This window comes from Mustela erminea, chromosome 7 (assembly GCF_009829155.1).
Source record: "Mustela erminea isolate mMusErm1 chromosome 7, mMusErm1.Pri, whole genome shotgun sequence".
NCBI classification, from domain to species: domain Eukaryota; kingdom Metazoa; phylum Chordata; class Mammalia; order Carnivora; family Mustelidae; genus Mustela; species Mustela erminea.
The window spans coordinates 115,633,533-115,659,397 of record NC_045620.1 but is presented as its reverse complement, the minus strand read 5'-3'; the positions used below and the strand labels follow the sequence as shown (position 1 = coordinate 115,659,397).

Below are 25,865 nucleotides of genomic sequence, written 5' to 3'. Positions count from 1 at the left end.
GAATTTAAAGCCTTAAGTCTAGAGGGAGTTTGTGTTAATAGAGCAGAGAGGAGATCTAAAACAGGGCCCTGGGGCACTAGACTATTTAGAAGAAATAGTCTGTTCAGGTCCTTTGCCAGATTTTTACTTGGATAGTCTTTTTATTGTTGAATTGTAAAAGTTCTTTATATATTCTGGATACTGGACTCTTATCAGATATATGAACTAAGATATCTCTTTCTTTAGATTTTCATTTTTCTCATAGTGTCCTATGTGACACAAGTGTTTTTATTTATTTTTAAGATTTTATTTATTTATTTATTTATTTATTTATTTATTTAAGAGAGAACAGAGAGATCCAGGACCCTGGGATCATGACCTGATCTGAAGGCAGACGCTTAACCACTTGAGCCACTCAGGCACCCCTGTTTTTACTTTCAATAAAGCCCAATCTCTCTGTTTTATTTTGCTGCTTGTGCTGTTGCTGTCATTGCAAAGATTCCACTGCCAAATCCAAGATTCTGAAGATTTGCCCTTATGTTTTCTTCTTAGAGTTTCATAGTTTTGGCTCCTATATTTAGATTCTATATTTTTTTAGATTTTCATTATGACTTAAATCATTGCTACCCTCTTGGTCTAATGAGACCCATAAACTAGGGTCATAATTTACCCAGGTAAATTTACCTACAATTGACTAATGCAAATTTTAAAGGGAAGATTTTTGGGATTTCATAGGGGAATCTGTTTCTGTATAGAGAAATCATTAATGATCTCCTAAACTTCACCTTACATATGTACTCCTGACCTTTTTCTTCTCAGCATGAAGAATCCTGATTCTACCCATGTAGCTCAAGCAGGTGAACAAACCCGTGTCTGACCCTCACTGGAAACAGAGAGCAGAGTAGAAGAGAAAGACCAATTTCCTTTTTTGGCCAGTTGAGTTTTAAAAGTAGAAAGTTTTGGAGAAATTCAATTGGTGTGCAAATCATGAAGGAAAAGGATTTTGTAAGAAAGTCTTCTCTGGATTTATGTGGGGCTGAGATGAGCCTTAGAAAGAAGATTCTTCTTATCCTGTTTTGTCTCCTACATTGGATTGGGAAAATCAGGTAAAATATGTTCTGTGTCACTTTTTTCAAACATCTCTTCTGTTCTAGGTTACTAGAAGAAATGGCCAATGTGCGTCCACCAAGTTTTTCTATAGAAGAACTTAATACATACTGTCAGAAGCACAACTTGGTACTTAAGTATTATGAACTGTCTAAGAAAGGACCTGCACATAACTTAAAGTAAGTTGCTATTTTTTTTTTAAAGATTTTTTAATAGTATTATCTCCACCCAATGTGGGGCTGGCTCTTAAACTCCGAGATCCAGAATTCATGCTCTACTGAGTGAGCCAGCCAGGCACCCCAAATTGCTTTTTAAAAAGGTATATCTCTATAAAATATGAACTGTAAGAATGGCAACTCTGACACAATTTTGGAGTCAATAATTTAGCTCTATAGCAAAGATGATGTGCTATTCTGCTGTTTGTGTGTCACTGCTTAAATTCTATTTTGAACCGGTTAAAATCTTCAAGGTCACAGGAGGCAGTGTGATTGGAACACTTGTCCTTAGACAATGCATGAATTTAATAACATTTTGTGAATATTGTCTTTGTAATCAGGTTTACATTTCAAGTTATCATAAATGAGAGAAAATATTCAGAAGCTGAAGGTAAATCAAAGAAGGAGGCCAAAAATGCTGCAGCCAAATTAGCTATTGAAAAACTTAACGAAGAAAGCAAGGTGAGTAAATGCCCTTTTAAACTTTACTCGGGGAGAAAACACCCACAGACAGAGTAAAGCCATTCACAGGTTCTCTTCCATTCAGAAGTTCAGTTCTTTTTCCCCCATCTCCATTTCTGTAGAGCCCTGAGTGAGAGGTTCATCTAGGAAGTAGTGGGCAAAGCCTGCCAATATCTATTTAGAGTGCCAGCAGTAGCCACTGTCTCTGAAGTTGAGTGAGTGGGAAAGGCAAAAGCGAGAAATGAGCTGGCAGGAGCCCCCCCCCGCCAACCACTGGGGAATGGAAGGACAGTGGGGAGGGTGACAGATGAGCAGGACAGGTCATGGAGATCCAACATTCGTGGAATGGGTTTCCCAGAGGCTGAGACCAGAGTAAAGAGTACAGAGAAAGCTATCTGAAGAAATTCCAGTGTAAAGTGTTTCTGAAATAAAGGAAAACCTCGATGCAGATAAAAATAACTCAACAGATACACAAAAATACAGATCTGCCAAGAATGTCAATCATTGGGAAAGTCCTGAACTCTAGGGATGATGAAAAAATCCTATAAGCATTGAGGCAGATAAAGGAAGTTATTTAAAATGTAAAAATGAAGAAAAAAATATCTTGCTGTCCACAGCATCGTTTCAAACCACAGGATAACAGAGAACTGGCAATAAAATGAGACAAGTAGTCATTTACATGTGGGACCAAAGAAGATCTTTTCTCAGATACTGAAAATCTTGAAAACATTGACTTTTAAGATACTTGCCTGAAAAGTCTTCCTCAAGGATGTCACCCTTGTGACAAAACTGGGAAAAGTAAATCTGGCAAAATTACAAACTCACAAAATGTTAATGAGCCTGAGAAGTTAGGAAAGGAACAATAGAATGCCTTCCCCCCCACCCCCCCAAAAAAAAGCAGAAGAAAGAAAATAACAGCAAGGCCAAACGTTAATGTAAAAGAAAATCAAGAAATAATAAAGAAGGTCCATAAAGCCAAAAGTTAGTTCTTTGACAAGATCAATAAAGTAGAAAAACTTTGGACAGGGTTTTGTCAGATTAGGAAAAAGGTAGAGATAAGAATGGAATGAATGGTGCTGTTATATTACTTTTTCCCAATAAGTTGTGATCCAGGATATAGCTTTACTTGTACATCGGCTATCTTGTTTTTTGAGATTTATAAAATCTAACATGAGGTAGACAGTGTTACAGTATTTTGGGTGGATAAATGAGGAAGTTGACTACTTTGTTTTTCTGTAGGAAACTATAAAAGGATGGTTCCTTTTATAGTTATAGTTATCTAGTTATAGTTATTGTTATCTTTTTTTCTCATGGGTTTTTTTCTGGTAGAAAAAGACATATACTTAGACTTTTACTCAAGAAGATAGTAGACTAGGGCAGTACATGAAATCTAAGTTGTCTTTCAAATTGTTCATAGTAATTTTATTAGAGGAAATAAAATGGTTAAATCTTTGTTTTCATCTGTATTAAACAAGATTTTTTTTTCTTTGTAGGCAGTTAGTTCTTTATCACTGACAACAACAGATACTTCAGAAGGACTAGGAATAGGATCCATTGAGAATTTCATAGGCCGCTTGAATAGGCTTGCCCAGAAGGAAAAACTATCTGTAAATTATGAACAATGTGAACTGAACAAATCTGGGCCAGAAAGGTGAGATGTAGTTCATCTTTTCCTTCTGTCTCATTGTATCTAAGCAATAGAATGGGGTTGTTTTCATGTCTAATTTTCCAGAAATATTTGTCCTCCTTTTTGGGGCCTTTTGCATGGAAGGTTTTATATGACTTACACACAATTGGTCATTTTTATAATTAAAATATTTAATTGCTGAAGATGGGACCCATATACATTAATGGATTGAATATGGGGAATCCTTTATTTCTGAGGTATATCTGGATGGTTTAGTCTACAGGAGATCTAAGAGAGAATGGGGTGCCCTGCTGGGGGAGGGGTGTGTGGAGATGGTCACAGGTCACAGGGGGAGTGGCTGTGTGACAAAGACTGGACCACAGGTGTAGGTAAAATGACTCTTTCACCATCATCAGATTAGAGAGCCATTTGTCTAGGTGTTTGTCCTTCAAATTCAGTTAAATGGTGTCACTCTCTAGACAAATATCATATCTTAAGAGAAACGGGTTTTAGCCATAGGCTGTGATTTAAGAAATATGAAGGGTGAGACGGAGGAGAGTTTCAGAATTGCCAAGACTTTGGAAGTGAGGATAAAGAATGGATAGGAACTGGTAAACGCAGAAAGTAAATGAGCCTGAAGGAAATTGCTTCTTGGCTACAACCAAAAAAAAAAAATCTAAGTGGCAAATAGTCCAAATAACCACCTCAGAACACCGGCCTCTGAATTGACTCTGAAAAGTTACGGACTTTGAAAACTCTGATGGCTTTTAGGCCAGAACCAGGAAGAGGAAAACAGAAGAGTATTCTTTGGCATGGAAGAGTCCACAGTGAATTGTGTGAGTGGATCTCAGTAAAGTAGGAGGCTGTTCTATTGTCTCAGAGCTCACCCTGTTTGCTTCCTTGGGATTAAACACTCTAATATGAGTTACCTAAAAGAGAGAAGACATCTACTTAAGGGTACCTGGGAGAATAGGGGCCGTACACACCACCCAGTCACTCAATCTAGTTCTGCCTTCAGGGTCCAGGAGGGAAGACTCACCCTGGTTGGATGTGTTTGCCTCCATGGCCAATAATACTGGAATAATTTTGAAGTAATATATAGTAACTCCCTGAGGCTTACCAGGTCCATTGCTTTTCCACCTTAACTAGAGTTCTTCTATAATTGGATCCTTGCCTCACCACAAATATTCTTACATCTCCTATGAGGAGGGCATGGACTTCATGGAGCTCTTGCACTATGGGGATTTCCTTAGGTCTGTGGACACATGAACAGGGAGCAGAAAATCCTGAAGTTAGAACCAAATCTCTGATTTGCCGATTCCCTACAAAACACTGTAACCTTATTGTTTCTCCTGTAGAAGTCCTACTTTCCCAACGTAGGCTTTTTCTTTCCATTTGAGCATCTCTGAAAAATTCCCCAGATCTCTCTTCCTTCTCTACCTCTGGATCTTTTGACCTTTGAGGAATTTTTTAAAATCCCCATCAAGTTCCTTTTTCACCAGATCTTTCGGTGAAGCAACAAAAAGAAGTTGCCTGAAAAATGCGAGCAGAGACATCAACCAGTCCTGGTTATTCTAGCAAATCGGCCAGCCGTCTTATCAAAAATTTATATGCTACAAGATAGAAACTGTAAACCTACCCATTAAGTTAGGGGGATTTTAAGATCTTTGTTCATCTGTGTTTGTTTCCAAATCCTGAGTTAGATTTACTGTTTTTGTTTGTTTGTTTGTTTTTTGATATTTGGGTGAATATTCTTTATCGTTTCTCCTAGATTTTATTATAGATGCAAGATTGGACAGAAAGAATATGCTGTTGGTGAAGGTGCTACTAAGCAGGAGGCAAAACAGATGGCCGCGAAATTTGCATATGAGCAGATAGAGTCAGAGAAGGCCTTCATGGTATGTACTGCCCTTGGATTTAACTTATAAATTTTAAGATTCTTTTTGAAGTGGATTTGACGTAAGACTGCATTTAGATGATGCCAAGACAGCCAGTCACAGAGCAAAAGGATTCCTCCATTCTGTGTTTCATCAATGAGCCACGAGCCATGGGGCCAGGAGACCCCAGAGAGCAAAGTTCTGTTGGCAACTCGGGGTTGTTGGGTGCTTTGGGTTTTTTGAAGGTTTTATTTATTTGAGAGAGTGAGAGGGAGTGAGAGAGAGAGTTTGGGGGGTGCAGAAAGAGGGCGAGAGGGAGAAGCAGACTCTCACCCTGAGCAGGGAGCCTGATGTAGGACTTGATCCCGGGACCCTGAGATCAGGACCTGAGCCGAAGGCAGACACTTAACCCACTGAGCCACCCACGTGCCCCCAGGGTCGTTTTTTAAATCTAGATCAAGCATCCATAAATAAATCTGGTAGTTAGCACACAGAGACTGAAACGTGTGGAGAAGTGATGTAATTGCTCTTAAAACTCCTAAGGGGTACTCTTTCTTTCAGAAAGAGGACTCAGCAGCATCCAGTGATTCTTGGACTACTTTGTCTAGTGACTCCGGAAACAGCACTTTGGTGAAAAACATATCGTAAGTGTGGACAAATAGTGGTGATATTTAACAAATTTAGATTGCTGCCTGAGAGGTCACATTTTTTTTTTTTTTTAAAGATTTTTTATTTATTTATTTGTCAGAGAGAGAGCGAGCGAGAGCGAGCACAGGCAGACAGAGTGGCAGGCAGAGTCAGAGGGAGAAGCAGGCTCCCTGCGGAGCAAGGAGCCCGATGTGGGACTCGATCCCAGGACGCTGGGATCATGGCCTGAGCCGAAGGCAGCTGCTTAACCAACTGAGCCACCCAGGCGTCCCGAGAGGTCACATTTTTATGAAAATGCTTAATGTTTAAGGAGAATTTAGAGAAAGAATTCTTTTTTTTTTTTTTTTATAAACATATATTTTTATCCCCAGGGGTACAGGTCTGTGAATCACCAGGTTTACACACTTCACAGCACTCATCAAAGCACATACCCTCTCCAATGTCCATAATCCTGATCAACAGAAGATAGGCAGCATTGACCAATTAATAATGATCCCCTTTTCTTCTAGTGCCTCAAAATCACCACTTGAAAATGATTCCTCACCAAATGCACCGGAAAGAAATTGTAACAGCAACAGTGTCAACACCTCTTCATCTCCTCTGGTACAGTATTAGCCTCTAGCTTCCTGATCATCTTTTTCTCTGTTGGGTTTCCTCATTTAACAATTGCCTCCAGTCCTCATCCGTCATTTTCCCACTTTTATCTCATACACTCTAGTTTCCTATTAATATGTGGCAGCATTTTGGCTTTCTCCTTTCTTTCTTTCTTTTCTTTTCTCTCTCTTTTTTTAAGATTTTATTTATTTATTTATTTGTTTGTTTGTCAGGGAGAGAGAGTGCGTGAGCACACAAGCAGGCAGAGCAGTGGGCGGAGGCACCCAATGAGAGACTCGATCCGAGGACCCTGGGGTTATGACCTGAGCCGAAGGCAGCGCCTTAACCAGACTGAGCCACTCAGACATCCCTCCTTTCTTTATTAACCCCCGCCCCTCACATGCAGAATTCTTCCACTGATCGCTTGCATCTTCCTCTCCCTACTCGCTTTTATGTTTCCATATGTTCCTGTGATCTCAGACAGTACTTCATAATGTCCTTTAATATTTAGTCTGATTTAAACAAAAGTCAGAACTAAACTTAAAAACCAGATAATTTTTGTGGTGACAGTTCATGTTGCATAAGTGCCGTATTTATAACAAACTTGAAACAAATCAATAAGAAAAAGAAGGGCAGCTCAGAAAAATGTGGAAAAGGATCTAAACAGAGCAATTCAGAGAAGAGATACCCAGATAGGCAACAAAAATATGAAAAGATGCTTTACTGCATGGTAATAGGGAAAATGCAGATCAAAACAGCAGTTAGGTACTTCTCTAAACCCATCACCGTGGCAAAATTTGAGCCTGGCGATACTAAGTGTTGCAGAGTGGTGTTCCTGATTGTAACGACCATGTGCTGTGGGTAGAAGTATAGGTTGGTACAACCATTGGGGGGAACAGTTTGGCCATATGGAGCGAAATGGAGGGTGTGGATGCCATGCCTTCAAGCAGTTCCATTCCTGGGGATGTGTCCTAGAGAAGCACTCCTACGTGTGTACAAAGAAACATATTTCTTGCAACCTCATTTGTAACAGGAAGAGACTTAAGAAACATTGTCCATTAACAGCATGGCTACATTAATATACTGTAGTCATCACACAGAGGGAAGTGTTCTGAGCTCATAAACTCAGAGTTTGATGCTCCCCCCTCCGTGTCAACATATTCAGATTGGTAATACTACAAAACCTACCAGAATAACAGTGAATATGAATAAGGTATAGCTATGTGAAATTAACTTTTGAGATTTTGAGAGTGACGATTCCTCTTTTTTTGCTAAATATTAAAATTATTAATTTGTGCTAAAAATGAAATTATTAGCATTGCCATTTTTTCTTTTTCTTTTTTTTTTCAAAAATTTTTTTTTAAGATTTTATTTATTTATTTGCCAGAGACAGAGGGAGAGAGAGCGAGCGAGCACAGGCAGACAAAGAGGCAGGCAGAGGCAGAGGGAGAAGCAGGCTCCCTGCCAAGCAAGGAGCCTGATGTGGGACTCGATCCCAGGACCCTGGGATCATGACCTGAGCCGAAGGCAGCTGCTTAACCAACTGAGCCACTTATTTGTTTGGCAGAGAGAAAGACAGCGAGAGAGGGAACACAAGCAGGGAGAGTGGGAGAGGGAGAAGCAGGCATCCCACTGATCAGGGAATCTGATGTGGGGTTCCATCCCAGGATCATGACCTGAGCTGAAGGCAGGCGTTTAATGACTGAGCCACCGAGGGGCCCCTAGCATTGCCATTTTTAACTGATAACCAGATAAGAAGCACTTGGGGAATTATTTTAGACTGGATCCCTGAGCTCCATCTGAGTCTTTAGCACTGTAGAGGACTGTGATGTACGCCTTCTTATTGACACCCACCGGCCCAGGGGGATCACCAGAGGGTCTGTGGTCTGTCCTGGGGGAATCAGTGCTTCGGCTGAACTTGCCCTGATTGCTTTTTTGTCCCCCTCCCCTACTGACTTATCTGTCTAGTTGCTATAACAGTGAGAACTTTGATCTAGCCAAGTAAACTGAGAAGCATCTAGCCAAGTAAACTGAGAAGCAGGGCTTTATGAGAATACCTAAGTTGATGAGGCTCGTTCATCTAATAAGCCAGAAATATCACAGAACCATCTAGAAGCACAGGAGGATAAAGCAAGATAACTGATTTAATCATCTCAAACTGTTTTTCATTTTCTTTTGTTCCAGAGCAATGTCAGAAGTAGTGAAAAGAAGGTGAAAAGGTGGGTATCGTGATGCAGTGCCTGTATTTGGAAATGAAGTTTTGTTTCAGACTTAGGCTGTTAACTTTATTTACTAGGTCTTCAATATTTGGAGAGTACTATATACCCTTCTTTGAGTGGAATTTCAGAAGTAGAAAGCATGGTTAAGGATCCCCCAAAAGCTTGAAATCTATAAACAAGTGATTTTACATACGTAGAGAAGTCTTCGAATTTATGTACACACTGCACTGTAGAGGAAAGGGCCTGTGGGGGTATCACTAGAGACATTGGTTAAGGGCATTATTTTGGACGAGGCTGACAGAAGTGACCCTTGGAGAGGCACTTTCCAGAGAACTGCATTATTTTGCAGATAGCAGGTAGGGTGGGGTTGGTATAATGACTTGGGTAAGAAAAGGAAAAGATCAAAGGTTCTATTCATAACGATGGATTGGCTTCTGGAACAGAAGAGAAAAACAAAGATATAACTCTGAGTCATCAGTGAGGATGGGACTGCAATAGGGGCCATAATGGGCCACCAATATATTCTGAACCAGAGGCGATGTGTCAGGGAGCGATGATTCCTGATGTGGGTGTTTGGGTGGAGGAGGCAGGAGAGGTGTGTGGAAGGTGATCCGACATCTTGGTTATCATGGCAGTGACGAGGGGTGAGGAGAATTTGCAAGACCGACTGTACGGGAAGAGAGGACAGGATTTGAGGGAATAGAGTTGCAATAACGGGGTGAAGAAGAGGCAAAGGAGAAAGGATTTGAAGATTGGTCCTTGTGGATGAGACACAGATGGGAATCATGGGCACTGATGGGGTTAAGAAAGTTCAGGACTTGAGGGCTTAGGGGGAAGATAGCAATTTGAATATGTTTAGTTTTCACTGGGGCTTGCACTTCCCAGAGCGCATGGCTCACCACCCTCCAGGAATAAAGTACAAAGACCAGGAGCAAGGAGATCTGTTTTCTTTGGTTTTGAGTCTGTAGGGGAGAAAGGAGAAGCGGGTAGATCACCAACATTGAATGTGGTAAGGCAAAAAAAAAAAAAAAGGAATCAGGAAAGGAATGAAAAATTATTAGTGGACAGAGGAGAACTGTCAGTATACTGTTTTATAAAAGAAAGGTTAACACGTTCTGCCCTGTAATTTTATTTTATTTATTATTATTACTTTTTAAAGATTTTATTTATTTATTTGACAGGCAGAGATTACAAGTAGGCAGAGAGGCAGGCAGAGAGAGAGAGAGAGGAGGAAGCAGACTCCCTGCTGAGCAGAGAGCCCGACGCGGGGCTCGATCCCAGGACCCTGGGATCATGACCTGAGCCGAAGGCAGAGGCTTTAACCCACTGAGCCACCCAGGCGCCCCTGCCCTGTAATTTTAATAGTGGATTCAGAATATAAAAAAAACTAGTGCATGACATAAAGTTCTCTTTTATTTGAGTTTTACTTGAGTTTTATATTCTTCTCTTAAATTTTAGAACTTTGGCACCTACCTTTAACTCTCCTGTGAGCAAAGAAAACAAGTACACTGTGGAAGAAAGGTAAGAGGGAAACCTGTATAAAAGATCTGTTTAAGGATATGTTTGCTCATTTGACAGATCTTCTGAAGGGACTATTGTACACCAGCCAGATTAATTCTATTTCTCTCTGAACAGTTAACTTTTTTTTTTTAGTGCAGTCAGACCCCGAAAGGATCATTGTCTCTTGGAGAAGTAATGTTTAGATGAATCCAAGTGGAGTGTGGTAAATGTAGAGCTGTGTGATGCTTACGTGAGTTTCTCTGACATCCATGGAAGTTTTTAATATTGAAGATATATATTTCTTTAAGCCAGTGATTTTTTTTTTTCCAAAAGACCCCCAAAGGAATTGAAGTAGATCCACTCGAATCTGTTTTCCATTTTCCAGCTCCATTCCAGATTTCATGTTGAAAAGAGTTTCCTCTTGTGATAGATTATGTGTTTGGGTTTAAACAAAATATCAAAAACAAACGTGAAACCTCTTTGCAACAGGAAGACACTGACCTCATATATACCTGGCACTGTGCTGGGCATTGGATCTAGAGCGGGAACAAATAGAAACAGCTTCCACCCTCACAGAGTTTTGTGGGGATGATAATTACATGAAAAATCTGTAATTATAATCTCTGGTCAGAGGTGTGAAGGGAAAGCAATGATGAGGTACAAAATGGAAATAGGACCCTTGGGTTTAGTGTGAGGGATGAGGCAAAGGCTTTCTGTGGGGTCATCCATGTGGGGGCGCCTGGAGGATGAGTTAAGCACGGGGAGATGGGGTCTGTGGCTTCACAAAAGCAGAACATGCGGAAAAGTGGAGGTAGGAGAGCTGTGTGAGTGTTCAAGGGGGAGAGGCTGTGTGCTTGGAGTGCGGTGAGCAAGGGCGCCGTGCCACCGGACAAGCTGCGGAGGGAAGCTCGAGACCCCTTGTAGGCCGTCTAAGGACTTCCTGGGGTTTGCTGAGAGCAAAAGGAGGCTGTTGGAGCGTTTAGGCAAAAACAAAGAGACATGCTCAGAATTTCTCCCCCTGCTTGCTGTGTGGCTCATGGATTGGAGTAAAGCAAGGAGAGGGAGTGGAGTGTTCGAGCCAGGACGGTTCTGAAGGAGCCTGACGGGATCTTGAACTGGTGTGAAGATGTTGGAGATGAGCAAAAGTGGGCACACACCTGTGATGTGTTTGGGGAGTAGAACTGCCAGGGCTTAATGACGGAATGTGGGGCTGGAGAGAGAGGGGAAGACCAGGTAGTTACAAACGTAGGTAGGCTCAGAGACCATGCTCATTTCTCTTATGATAGCTTGGTGGTAGCTGGGGAACCAGCATGACCATGAGATATGTTATGTTGGGAGCAGGAGCGGGAGAGAAACTAAGACTTGATGCTTGAAGAGTTTCACTCTTCTTATTTAGAAGGGAGCGCCATGTTTGTTATACAGTCTTCCTGCTGGTGACCTTAAGGGGGAGTGGAAGCGTGGGGTGGGGGCGGGGAGAGGGCCAGGACCACAGAACTCAGAGTAACAGTGGCGTTTCTCTTTTCAGGTTTGTTAATGATTTTACAGAAATAACACCGATTGGCTCAGGCGGATATGGTCATGTTTTCAAAGCAAAGCACAAAATTGTTGGGAAGATTTATGTTATTAAACGTGTTAAATATGATAAAGAGTAAGTACATGTTTGTTTCTTTGAATGAGAAGGTTTGTGAACCTGCACAATTCTTTTTTTAATGTCTCTCATCTTCGTTAGCAGATTATTTACTTTTTTCCTAGTCTTCCTTAAAAATGTCACTCTCTCATCAGGAGCTTGCCTTCCTCTAACATAATAACCCCATTTTACTGTGGTTATTTCACTGAAAAAGAAAATGAGTAGACCATTGTTCATTCCTTCAGTTCTGTCTTGATGAAAACTGAAGTTATGGAATCATCTAGGAAACGGTGACCTTTGAGATTTTCTGGTCTCCTCTCCTTACTTTACGAATTAGGAGACTGAGACCCAAAGAGGCGAACTGATTGGTCAGAGGTACAAGCTAGTTGGTACCCGTCCCATTTGTCTATTATTGCATTATACGCCATGTCAAAATGTAGTGGCTGAAAAAGAACAGGTATCATTATCTGTCACTGTCCTGTGAGTTGGATGTGTTCGTCTGGGCCATCCCCACACGGGACATGGGATCTGTTATGCATTTATAGTCAGAAGTCATCAGAAAGCTTGGGGATGCCTGAGTGTCTCAATGGGTTAAGCATCTGCCTTTGGCTCAGGTCATAATCTCAGGGTCCTGGGATCGAGCCCTGCATCGGGCTCCCTGCTCAGCAGGGAGTCTGCTTGTCCCTCTCCCTCTGACCCTCCCCCTACTCATGCTCTCTCTCTCTCTCTCACTCTCTCTCTCTCCCTCTCCCTCTTTCACAAATACATAAATAAAATCTTTTGAAAGAAAAGAGTCCTCAGAAAGCTTGGCCAGGGATGGGAAGGGGACATGGGCTAAGGCAAACGATGTGAGCAACCTAGCCATTCCTCCTCTCCGCCAAACAAACCTACTTCCTGTGCCATGGACAATGCCTTGCAGTTGAAATCCCTCCATATCCACCTGGCATCAAAACAAGACTTTTTCTTTCCACGTTGGGGTGTGTGTGTGTGTGTGTGTGTGTGTTAAGGATTTATTTATTTATTTTAGAGAGAGGGAGAGAGCGAGAGAGAGAGAGCACACATGGGTGGGGGAGTTGGGGGAGAGAGGGAGAGGGACAGAGAATCTCAAGCAGACTTCATGCCGAGCATGGAGTCTGACACAGGGCTCGATCCCATAACCTTAGCTGAAACCAAGAGTCAGTCGCTTAGCTGACTAAGCCATCCAGGTGCCCCTCTTTCCACATTGTTTTGCTTGACAGGAATGAAGTGTTATTCCGTACATTCAGTAGCATTTTTTTTTAACGGTAATACTTAACGATGATAAGGACATACTATCTTGGACATTTTTAGTGGCTTCATAAATTAGTATAACACAGTTATGAATATACTTGGAATATTTATTCACCATGACACATGGGTTTCCTGTGTGGGAATCTATTCTAAGGATATTATCCAAGTGATGGAAAAAGTTGTACAAGAGGATGTAAATCACTGTTTCACAGTGAAACATTAGAACAAATCAAATGTCAAACAATGAAGAAGTGATTAAGTATGTTCTGTTCTCTCCCCTGCTCAATGGCAAAACAGGGTGGCTCAGTGGGTTAAGCCTCTGCCTCCAGCTCAGGTCATGATCTCAGGGTCCTGGGATTGAGACCCGCATTGGGCTCTCTGCTCAGTGGGGAGCCTGCTTCCCTTCCTCTCTCTCTCTGCTTGCCTCTCTGCCTACTTGTGCTCTCTTTCTCTCTGTCAAATAAATAAATAAAATATTTTTTTAAAAAAGTGAGGCTTATATACTGAAAGTATTTACACGTGAAATGGTATGATGCTGGAATTTGCTTCAGAATAATCCAGGGAAAATGAGGAAGTGAGTCAGAGCATAGATGAAACCAGATTGGCCAGGAGTTAACAACTGTTTCATCTGGGTTATGGCTAGGTAGCAGGTCATGATACTATTTGTTCTAATTTTTTGTACTTTTGAAATCTTAATGAGAAAGTTATACATGATATGTATAGATTACATAGATTGTGTAACAAGGAAAATGTAAAGATGACCTGTTATGTGAAAAATAGGATAAAAATTATATACTAGGGACGCCTGGGTGGCTCAGTTGGTTAAGCAGCTGCCTTCGGCTCAGGTCATGATCCCAGCGTCCTGGGATCGAGTCCCACATCGGGCTCCTTGCTCAGCGGGGAGTCTGCTTCTCCCTCTGCCTCTGCCTGCCATTCTGTCTGCCTGTGCTCGCTCTCTCCCCCTCTCTCTCTCTGATAAATAAATAAAATCTTAAAAAAAATTATATACTATAATTATAAGTATATAAAAATATGTATGAAACGATCTCTCTGATATGAGGAATATGAGAGACTGGGTGGGGGGTCATGGGGGTAGGGAGGGAAAAAAATGAAACAAGATGGGATCGGGAGGGAGACAAACCATAAGAGACTCTTAATCTCACAAAACGAACTGAGGGTTCCTGGGTGGGGGTAGGGAAAGGGTAGGGAGAGGGTGGCTGGATTATGGATATGGGGGAGGGTGTGTGCTATGGTGAGTGTTATGAAATGTGTAAGCCGGATGAGTCACAGTCCCGTACCCCTGGGGCAAATAATACATTTTATGTTAATAAAAAAGTCATTAAGTTATCACCAAAAAAATGTGTATGAAGAAAGACAGTAAGAAACAAACCAAAATAATCACTGATTCTATTAGGACTATTAATTATGAGTACTTTTTCTTCCTTTAGTCTTATAAATTTTGTGACATGTAGGTATAGAACTTTTCAAGTTTAAAAAATGGGATTATAAAATGTTTGCTTACCCTCTCTCACCCTTGAAATCTCAAATTTATTAATTCCTTATAGCACAGAATTTTGCTCTTGATCCCATATCCATGTAAAGCTCCTGCAGTCTCCCTTTCTCGGCATAGGAGATCTCCTTTGTCTGTTTTTACTAAACACTGAAAATTCTGATTGGCGTTCTTCAAGTTGCCTGGGTTACCCTTGCAGCCCAAACAGGGTTGGCTTGTGAAATCCAAAGTGATTTTAACACAAGTCTAAACAAAATATGACGTGTGAATTAGTTACCAAGATTTGCATGACTGGCATTTTGAAGACCACCACGAATGACTTTTAAATTATCTGATACTTGCAATGAAGTCACCGCTTCTTCTGTTATGTTGAGAATGAGAACAGCTGTGTATGTTCTGTGGGTTCAGTCTTTCCTTTGGTGGGCTCGTGGGCTCCTGGCTTCCATTTATTTTTATTTTTATTTTAAAGATTTTATTTATTTATTTGACAGAGATCACAAGTAGGCAGAGAGGCAGGCAGAGAGAGAGAGAGGAGGGGAAGCAGGTTGCCCGCTGAGTGGAGAGCCCCAAGCGGGGCTCGATCCCAGGACCCTGGGATCACTACCTGAGTCGAAGGCAGAGGCCCAACCCACTGAGCCACCCAGGTGTTCCTCCTGGCTTCCATGTTAAACACTCAGGGTGAGTGTTAAACAACCAGGGCGACTGTTGAATAAGGAAGCACACGTAGCTGTCTTCTGTTACTGGACTTGTAGTTTTTACAGGGATGTATAATGACACTTTTCTCTTCCCTGTTTCTTTAAAGGAATAAGGTAGAGCGTGAAGTAAAAGCTTTGGCAGAGCTTCATCACCCAAATATTGTTCAGTACTGTAATTGCTGGGCTGGAGAAGATTACCATCCTGAGGACAGCGTAAATCCTTCAAGGTAACTACAAAGAATTCTCGTAGCTCTAATAGGATGGAGGAAACTGTTATTTACGAGCTGTGGGCCACCAGTTAAGGCCATTAATTAGTAATATCACAACCACAAATTCTGTTTTGGACGCTGTTATGTCTCTATTCAACAGATAAGGAAATAACTAGCAATCTTTTCGTGGCTCCTATTCCTTGCTCCCAACTTGCTTAATTTTTTTTTTTTTTTTAACTGTCCTCAGCTATTTTCAGAACCTCAATGTGAAGGCTTGCTCACGTGCCCCAACCTCAAGCCAGGCTGTAAACGCAGCTTCATGAAGAAGCTTTCAATGTGTTGTGGATGCTACAGCTGGAAGCGTGTCCTCAGCTTCTAGCACTTTCCTGTCCTTCTGGCCCCTGGTTGGTGGAGTGCAGTCAAGTGGGTGGGGAGTCTCTCTCTTTCTAAAATTTAATTTTTTTTTTAAATTTTAAATTTTAAGTAGACTCCATGCCCAACGAGGGGTTTGAACTCACAATCCTGAGATCAGGAGTCACATGCTCTCCCGACTGAGCCAGCTAGGTGCCCCAAGAAGTCTCTGTTGAATACAGTTACACCACGTATGGTGGAATGGTGGACAGTGAAAATAATTGTAAGACTATGAGCTGTGATAGGGGTACTCCACTGGGTATCACTCATGTTTTGTCTCAAGCCCTTAACAAAGGACTGGAAGGTTCTAAAAACCTGGCATGTCCCTCTGAAAGCCAGCCAGTGTTTCTTGAGGACTATCCTCACAGAAATCCCAAGGACATTGAGGTCCTGTTCATTTATTGACTCCCGACTCCAGCCCCAGCCACCCCATAGTGGAGAGGTAGTTGAGAGCTTTATCATTAGTTTCAGGAGTTACGGACCATCAGCATACAGACAGGACTTCTTCAGCTTTTAGCAAATTCTTGGCTTTCTCTTCCTATTTTCTAGCCAACATAAGTTCAAAGAATATAAGTTAATATTAAGGCCAAGCTAGTTGAGAAAGCAACATAAAAGCATGGTTAGCAGACTCAGTCCTCACAGGTATGTCATAGGAATTTATTGGCACTACTCTTTGAGAACATTTCCTTATGCTGTTTTCAATTTGTTTTGCATGTATTTCTCTCACTAAACCGTAACCCGCATGACAGCAAGGATGGCATCTAATTCATTTTTTCATCTCTAGGTGCATGTTCTAGGCCTTCCACAAAACAGAAATCAGTAGGTTGATGGTAAATTAAAATGTTCCAGAATTCTTTTATGTAGTGATGAACTTTGTTTTTCTTTAATTCCATCGCGTTTATGTTCTTATTCCTATTAGCAAAGGTGATCCAGGATCCTTTGCCATTAAAGAATGGTCAGACTCATACTTTATAGTTCACAAGTAAAGCTCTGGACATTTGGGAACTTACCATTTAAATAAAAAGATGACTTATTATATTTTGGTCAAGTTTGTTATATTTAGATTTCTGTTTTGAGACATATTTGGGGATTCTTAAGGAGATAAAGTACAATTTTAAAAAGAAAGGTTATTTTTTATGAATTTATTTTTATTGCTAATTGTAACGTACTGTGAATTTTATATCCAGGTCAAAGATCAAGTGTCTTCTCATCCAAATGGAATTCTGTGACAAGGGGACATTGGAGAAATGGATTGACGAAAGAAGAGACAAGACACCAGACAAACCTTTGTCTCTGGAATTATATGAACAAATAGCAGAAGGTGTAGAGTATATACACAGCAAAGAGCTAATTCACAGAGACCTTAAGGTAAATGGAAAATGTACTGTTCAGATTTGATAAATATGATATAGTCATTTTTAAATTTACCTTCTCTAGTTTTAGAATTGATGGGCAGTCCTGAAAAATCCTTAAATCCTTTAAAGTTAGAATGGATCTAGAACTTGCCCCAAATACCATTCCATCGCAGCACACAGAAGACCTCTAGGACAAATGAATTTATTGAGACACTCAGAATGAGCCCTATAGGCAGGAGCTCATTCACTTCTGCTGCTATCTGGCCGCTCGTCACACTCAGGGTGCAAGCACCAGTAGCTTTCGGAAGCTGAACATCAGTGTGCAGATGGTTACTGTGGCTTGCACACCAGCGGGCCGCTCTGTCCCTGCCTCTACCGCTACTCAGGCTTGTTTGGGAAGCAGAAGGGACTCCCGTGACTGGCTTTGGGAAAGTGGTTCTCCTAATTTCTTAAGTCATTACTCTTGAGGGCAGTCCCAGATACTGGGTCCAGAGTCTAGAATTTTCTTGGGATTTGGTTAGACATTTCTACCCTGCGATTGGAAAACTAGTAATCCAAAACTTGGAACACATAGCATACCTTTGTATTTTTGTTTTCTGTGGACTTCCCTCGCTTCTTTCATAGTCTAGATGAGCTGTTTTTCCATTTTACCCCTTCTCGTCAAAATGAAAGAAGGGACAGGAGAGCTTTACACGCTGTCCCCCAATCTCTCTTCCCTGTAACCTGCCTCCTCCCATTACAAACTAGCTATGCGGAATCCTAGCACTGAGGCTTTGTTCTTTGTGCTCGACCCATTTTTCTGCTTGTCTTCTTTGGTCTCAGTTTCATTACATAGCCCTTCCTGATCACTCTGGATCCCGCAGAAGCACCTCGTCTCTATGGATCTTGGCTGTCTGCTTACCCTGCTCGTCGATAAGCCAGGAATGAGGAATGAAGCAAAAAGTTTCTTGAGAAAAAGAAGCTCCTGGGTATAGAGTTGTTGGGCTTAGATGGGAATAATTGGCCCATGAAAGTGTGTCTTTGGTCTGCCCCCAGGAGCTGGAGGCTTGAGGCCTTTGTGTTGGAATCCACCTGGTTCCATCTCTTTTGCTTTCTTTCTTTTTTTGAAGATTTTATTTATTTATTTGCGAGAGAGAGGGAGAGCACAAGAGAGAAAGCATGAGCGGAGAGAGGGAGAGCAGACTCCCAACCAACTGGGGAGACTGACTCGGGGCTCCCTCCCAAGACCTCAGGATCATGACCTGAGCCGAAGGCAAATGCTTAACCGACTGAGCCACCAGGTACCCCTGGTTCCATCTTCCTTTAACAATATCTTAAAGGTACATTTTAAAGTTGGAATGTTAGAAGAACTATGTTCAAAAGAAGACATGTAGAATGGCTATATCTCCACCTTGGGATAAATCATATATATAGTTAAATAAAAAAATTAGGCAAATTAATTATAAAGTAATCTGCAAATAAATGCAGACATTTGGGCATTAAGTCCCAGGCCCGCTTCTGGATGAATCCATGAAAATGACAGGTGCTGCCTGGCTCTTCCTTTCCCTAGCATTTCCATCTCCCATGTTGCCTGTGCCCTGGTCACCGGGTGATCTTTCCTTGGGTCTGTTTGCAGACAGTGTTTGCTCCATATCTGCAATTGCTCGAAGGTCAGACTTTAATACTCCTCAGCCTTCTCACCTGCCCTAACTTTTCTAGCTTTGCTGCTACATTTGCTACTTTATCCCATCTGAGAGAAGAGGCTGACGAAGGCAGGCACCTTTCTCTGATGCTTCACACGACACCAGCTGTGGGTGGTTTTTGCCAGAGGATGGTCTTCACCCTAGGAAGTCTGTATTGCATAGAGTCTACCAGCATTTACCACCTTCTGTCAGAATCTGAAACATTAGACCATCAAATCATTACATCATATGTCGAAACTTATATGTCAGTTATACCTCAATGATAAAATATATTACAGCAAAATGGAGGTGGGGGGAACTAGTTGAACATCCTGCTGAGGGACATAGAGTTTTCTAGAGTAAAAGCTTCTGGGGGTTCTTTCCCTCTGCAGGCCCAGGCTCTTTGGTCAGCCTCGGCCTGTGGATTCAGCCCTTTTTCCCTGAACTTCCTGTATAAAGTTTACACTTTTTTTTTTTTTGCCTTATTGTTACCATAACTGATTAGACAAAATGTGACTTTATTGTTTTTATTTTTTCTTTTTAATGAACTATAACAAGCGATCTGCTATTTTTATTAGTCTCATCCAGCTTCTGGATTTAGAAGCATCGTAAATACAACCTCAGGGTTTAGACCTCTGTGGGAACAGCAGTTGCACTTGCAAACCCAAAACATTCCTGCATGGTAACTTGAATACCGCATTGGAAGGTTTTCTCTCTGCACCCACCCCACACACATCTGCAGCCTTCCATCTTTATGACTGGCACTGGATTCCAGCCTCATTGTTAATGGAGCTAATCTGACTGCTAATTTCCGCCTGAGTCTTTGTAGGAGGGCTTCTTGGAAGCTCCTCTGTCAGCCTTCCTGGCTTTATGGTCTCTTCCCTGTCAGCTCTTCCGCTAGGCCCTCTCGTGAGTATTATTACCTTCCAGATTCTGCATGTGCACGTAAAGCCTAACACTTTATTCACAGTTGCCTTTTCAAGAATGACAAAATATATATTTTTAAATATTATATTTTTAAGCAATGTCTACACCCAACATGGGGCTCGAACTTACCACCCTGAGATCAAGAGTCTCATGCTCTACCAACTGAGCCAGCCAGGCACCCCAGGAAGAGCAAAATATTAATCTCCTTATCAACAACATTCCTGTTTTCATGGTCTTTAGAATGTTGGTCAGTACCAGCTACAGAATTGTGGAATAGAATGAACAGTCCCCATTCTGTCCCCTCCCATTTTCAGTCTGCTTAGAATATTACGTACATAGACAGAAATACTTAAGTGCTAGTTATCAGCTTTCAGTTAATGTGGCCTGCCCTCAAGGACAGAAGGGGTATGTTTGTCAAGAAGATGTCAGGGGCCTGGAGAAATTGACATCAAGGAAGCCCCCAAGAGAAATTCTGCATAGGATATCTTAACAGCTTTATCGAGAAGAGACTCATTCTGAGACTCTCAAACTTAGAGATCTGAAGGGCTTCTGCTTCAATCCCCAACAGATTCCTGGACTCATATTTGCAATACTTCTACCAAGTCGATGTCCAGCCCCACTCCCTGAGATGGAGACTCTCAAATTCGCATTTTTTGGACCACACTGTTAGTATATTAGGATATCATAAGCAAGCCTTTTGGTGGTTTCTATGCTCTAGTACTGTGCAGAGTAGAATCTACCTTCCACTAAGCATCTCTTCAGATATTGGAAGGCAGTTAGGCCCGAAGCCTTCTCAGGTGACAGAAAAATCCTTATGTCCTCAGCTGGTACTTTAAATACCATTGGTATTAAGTATCCTGTTTTGGGCTACCCATGTAAGGGTAAATGCCTCATAAAGAAATATAAAAACAGCCGTTGTTAAATATGATTTGGAGATGTGACAACAGTCTGTTGAATTGGTACTTATAAATTAAATATTGGGTTGTTTTTTTTTCTGTAGCCAAGTAACATATTTATGGTAAATACAAAGCACATAAAGATTGGAGACTTTGGACTTGTGACATCCTTGAGAGATCATACAAATCGGACAAGTAATAAAGGAACTCTTCGATACATGAGCCCAGAGCAGGTGAGATCCCTTTCCTTTGTATGTATTTTTCACTTCCTTTGAATTTTTAATTCTAGAGATAATAGGTGCCTCTTGTAAAATTAAAACAACACAGAACCATGTAGAATAAAAATGGGAAATTCTCTTTAACCTTCCCTTCTACTCCTGCTCTTCTCATAGAGTCTTGTTTATCTTTTCAGATAATTTTCTCTGAATTATAAACATATATAAACACAAATATGTATGTATATAGAGACTTTTTTTTTCAAAGATTTTATGTATTTATTTGACAGAGAGAGGGAGATCGCAAGTAGGCAGAGAGGCAGGCAGAGAAAGAGATGGAGAAGCAGGCTCCCTGCTGAGCAGAGAACCTGAATCGGGGGTTGATCCCAGGACCCCGAGATCATGACCTGAGGCAAAGGCAGAGGCTTAACACACTGAGCCACCTAGGTGCCCCTAGAGACTTTTTGCATAAAGATATAAGAACACACTTTTACAAGTTACTGTAATGTTGTTTTGTGACTTAATTTTTTTCACTCAACAGTGTATCCTAATCTTTCCATCTCAGCACAGGTGGATCTGCACATTCATTTTACTAACTACATTGTATGCTGACCTGTACCATCATTAATGTAACTTTCCTTCTTAATGGGTATTTAGTTAGGCTGTTAGCAAGTTTTTACATGTTTTCCCCTTTATCTTTGACTCTAAAAACAAGTATTTCCATCATTATCTGTGATAGGTTCCTTCAAGTAAAATTATTGAGTTGAATGACATTTCTTGTTTTCTTTTTAAAGATTTTATGTATTTATTTGACAGAGAGAGCCACAGTGAGAGAGGGAACACAAGCAGGGGAAGTCGGAGAGGGAAAAACAGGCTTCCTGCTGAGCAGGGAGTCCGATGCAGGGCTCCATCCCAGGACCCTGGGGTCATGACCTGAGCCAAAGGCAGCTGCTTAATGACTGAGCCACCCAGGTGCCCATGAATAGAATGACATTTCAAGTGCATTTCAGAATTGGCCAATACTGTGAAATTGGCAGGCTCCTTCCCCTTGTTCAAGTCCTCTTTCAAGTCAGCCTTTCTGGGCAATCCTATGGTAACCGGTGACTCCCAGTCCCATAGAGGCATACAGAATATCAAAGATTTATTTCTCGCCCCCGTAATGTGTTGGCTGCAGTCCGGCTGTGGTTTGGTCCCACGTGTCTTCTTCATTCCAGAGCCCAGACTGAAGGAAGCATCCTATCCATATTATTGCTCTCCTCATAGCAGGGGGCCATGGCAGGATCTCGCGGTGTTTGGGCAGGCTCTGCCCAGGAGTGGCGTACATTACTAACCATCATGGCCCTGTGCAGATTGCATGGCCCAGCCCAAGGGGAGGAGATGGCAGGTGTCATCCTCTCACTGTCCAGCTGGGAGCAATGATAGACCTCCCCGAAGGCCATTTTTATATTCTTCAATGAAGTTTCAAAATATTTTTTTTCTCCACCAAGACCACTTATATTTTTAAAGCATTTCCCTCAATATGTATAGTGTTTTGCTGTGAAAATGGGCCTCCTTGTATCTAATTGGGCATTAACAAGGCTATTGATTCTAAGACATATTTATTTTTAATTTTGGAAAAATACACAACGTAAAATTTACCGTGTTCTCCATTTTTAAGTGCACAGTTGAGTGGCATCAAGTATATTTACATTTTAGTGCAATCACTTCTACCATCCCTCTCCAGAATTCTTTTCATCTTGCAAAGCTGAAACTCTGCACCTCTCAAATAGCTCCACATTCCCCTCTTCCCCAGCCCTGGCAACCACCATTCTGCTGTCTGTCTCTGTGAATATGTCTGCTCTAGATACCTTGTGTAAGTAGAATCATGCAGTATTTGTCCTTCTGTGACTAGCTTTTTCCATGCAGCATAATATTCTCAGTATTACCTATGCTGTAACATATGTCAGCATTCCCTTCCTTTTTAAGGCTCAACAATATCCGTACAACAAATTGTATGGATAGATCACAGCTTGTTTGTCTCTTCATCCATCAGTGGATACTTGGGTTGCTCCACCTTTCGGCTCTAGTGAAAATTGCTGTTACAGACGTGGTTGTACAGCTATTGATTGTGAACATTTGTATTCTATGTAGATTTCATTCCTCTAGGAGCTTATATATTTTGGTTGATACTTTATTATCTATTTTTCATCTTTTTGATGTTTGAGAGTCTAGATTGAAGAGCACATTCACCTGCTCTCTTTGGGGACCATGTGGCACAGAGATAAAATTTTTTGGTGGAATGTGAAAATGGAAGATAACAGGTGGCTGATGGCTCCCCTTTAACTCCCACTTTTTTTTTTAATTAATTAATTAATTTATTTATTTTTATAAACATGTATTTTTATCCCCAGGGGTACAGGTCTGTGAATCACCAGGTTTACACACTTCACAGCACCCACCAAAGCACATACCCTCCCCAATGTCCATAACCCCACCCCCCCTTCTCCCAACCCCCCCCCCCCAGCAACCCTCAGTTTGTTTTGTAAGATTAAGAGTCACTTATGGTTTGTCTCCCTCCCAATCCCACTTTTAAAAATATCTCCTGCATCCTATGTTGCAGTCCTAAATATATTTTTTAAAAATTCGTTCATCATTGTGCTTTTCTTTTTCTTTTTTTTTTTTTAAAGATTTTATTTATTTATTTGAGAGAGAGTGAGAGAGAGAGTGGGGGGAGGGTCAGAGGGAGAAGCAGACGCCCCACTGAGCAGGGAGTCTGACCTGGGACTCGATCCTGGTACTTCAGGATCATGACCTGAGCTGACGGCAGTCGTTCAACTGACTGAGCCACCCAGACTCCCTGTGCTTTTCATTTTCTTAGGGGTTTTTAAATTGAAAATCATTTTGTTAGGGGATGATTTATACCATAAAATATATATCTTAAATGTACATTTTTGACAAAGGCACATTCCTTTGAAACCCATAAGCTTATGAAAATGTAGAACCCTGTCCTCACCTGGGAAAATTCCCTCTGGCCCTTTCCAGTCCATCCCTCCTTCCCAGAGGAAATCAGTGCTCTGATTTCTGTCACCACAGATTAGTTTTCCCTGTCTTGAGCTTCATATGAATGGAATCATACTTTATGTATCTTTTTGTATTTGATTATTTCACTCGAAGTAATGTCAATTGGAGAACTTCTAGTCGTTGCTGATGCCAACAGGTTATTCCTTTTCATTACTAAGTACTATTCCGTTGCCCTGATAGACCACGATGTGTTTATCCATTCTCCCATGGATGGACATTCACATTGCTTCCAGTCAGAATTTTAGAAATACATCTCTATGAACATTTGCATGCAAGGCGCTTAGTGAGAACTGTTTTAACTATTTTACCTGCTGCATCTTATTTATTTGTTTGTTTGTTTATGGTGCATCTTATTTAACACTGTAGTTAAACTCTGAGGTTGAAACTTTTGTTATCCCCATTTTAGGGTTGAGATTATTCTACCCTTGAAAGTTAATTTACATGGTTGATGCAGCTCTTAAGTGACAACATTGAACCAGGGTAGTTGGGTGTTGCTAACAAACAATGTCTTGTTACATGATATAAGATATCTTGGTCAAATAATTTTCTTGGCTTCAGAAGACATGGATCTTTACATTGCGTGAGTAATGAGTGTAAACATATCTTGGTCTCTTTAGATTTCTTCACCAGAATACGGAAAAGAGGTGGATATCTTTGCTATGGGGCTAATTCTGGCAGAACTTCTTTATATATGTCCCACTCTTTCAGAAATGATACAGGTAAATAATCTCACAAAAGGAATTAAGCAACAAAAATTATTTGCAGTCATCTCCGAAGTGCTCTACGGTAATTACCCTCATGTGAGGATTGGCTTGAATATATTCATGTTGACTGAAAAAGAAATACAGATTTTATCTTTTCCATGTTTGGGCAACCAAAGCTTTTTGTTTAAGACAGAAACCTTTGGTCTTCTTCCAGAGGTGTGTACACCTCATAAAATGACAGCTGTTTCTTACATGAGTCAGTCAGTAAACTTTTATTGATTGCCTGGTTTGTATAAGACATTGTGCTAAGTGCTACAGGGTTATAAAAATGGATGAACCTTGCTCTAAAGGAGCTTATATTCTAGAAAGGAAAAGAGAATGCTATACATGTTTTGGGAGAAGACATGACGTTTTGTGGAGATGGCTAGGACAGAGATCTTGCTAGTTATAGGGATTTCGGTTTTATGGGGGTATTTAATCTGGGCTTTGAAGGATTGGTTCACTTCTAATGACCCCAAATAGAAAGAAGGCAAGTCCAGCCTTCAGATAGCAATGTGAAGAATGTGGGGACAGAAAGCAGTGGCGTTTTTATTGGAGTATATAAGTGACAAGGAAGGGATGGTTGGTGGCCCTGGAAAGACATGTTGGGGCTGGACGAAGGCAAGATGATGGTCTTTCTTATGGAGGCAATGGGTTGCTCCTAAAGGCATTAGGCAACTGGATAGCTTGGTCTGAGGCTCAATAAAGGGAACTTGGCTGGAGCCAACAGCCTTCTCTGTACAACTGGGTAATGAAACACCTATCACATAGGATTCCAAAAAGGATGAAGGGAGATAATGCATATGATGTCCTTAACACTTCAACATATCATGTTGTTAAGGATGGAGTAAGGTGGGGAAGGGAAGTCCTGCATGCTTCTTGGCTGAGAAGCAACTTTGGTTTTCCTCCCAAGTAAAGAATTTCCTAACGATTTTATATGTTTTATTTTCAGATTTTTAACGCGCTAAGGGATGAGAAGTTCCCAGATGTGTTTGATGCCAGAGAAGTAAGCACTTGAAAATAATCATAATTTTATTTATTGCAATGTTCTATTTCTTA

The 25,865-nt window shown here is 41.1% G+C and overlaps 1 protein-coding gene across 3 annotated transcripts in view; it reads left to right on the top strand.

Annotated features, from left to right (window-relative positions):
* The window catches only part of EIF2AK2 (eukaryotic translation initiation factor 2 alpha kinase 2), a 31,395-nt gene that overhangs the window by 4,033 nt on the left and 1,497 nt on the right, over positions 1–25,865 (top strand). For all 3 annotated transcript variants that reach the window (XM_032353025.1, XM_032353023.1, XM_032353024.1), the window contains 14 exons: positions 1,134–1,265; positions 1,643–1,763; positions 3,257–3,414; positions 5,162–5,288; positions 5,829–5,911; positions 6,425–6,518; positions 8,694–8,728; positions 10,187–10,249; positions 11,754–11,876; positions 15,437–15,556; positions 17,137–17,317; positions 20,893–21,021; positions 24,681–24,782; positions 25,759–25,812. In XM_032353025.1, the coding sequence (XP_032208916.1) occupies positions 1,147–1,265; positions 1,643–1,763; positions 3,257–3,414; positions 5,162–5,288; positions 5,829–5,911; positions 6,425–6,518; positions 8,694–8,728; positions 10,187–10,249; positions 11,754–11,876; positions 15,437–15,556; positions 17,137–17,317; positions 20,893–21,021; positions 24,681–24,782; positions 25,759–25,812 (1,509 nt within the window). In that variant the 5' untranslated portion in view covers positions 1,134–1,146. The remainder of the gene's footprint in view (positions 1–1,133; positions 1,266–1,642; positions 1,764–3,256; positions 3,415–5,161; positions 5,289–5,828; positions 5,912–6,424; positions 6,519–8,693; positions 8,729–10,186; positions 10,250–11,753; positions 11,877–15,436; positions 15,557–17,136; positions 17,318–20,892; positions 21,022–24,680; positions 24,783–25,758; positions 25,813–25,865) is intronic.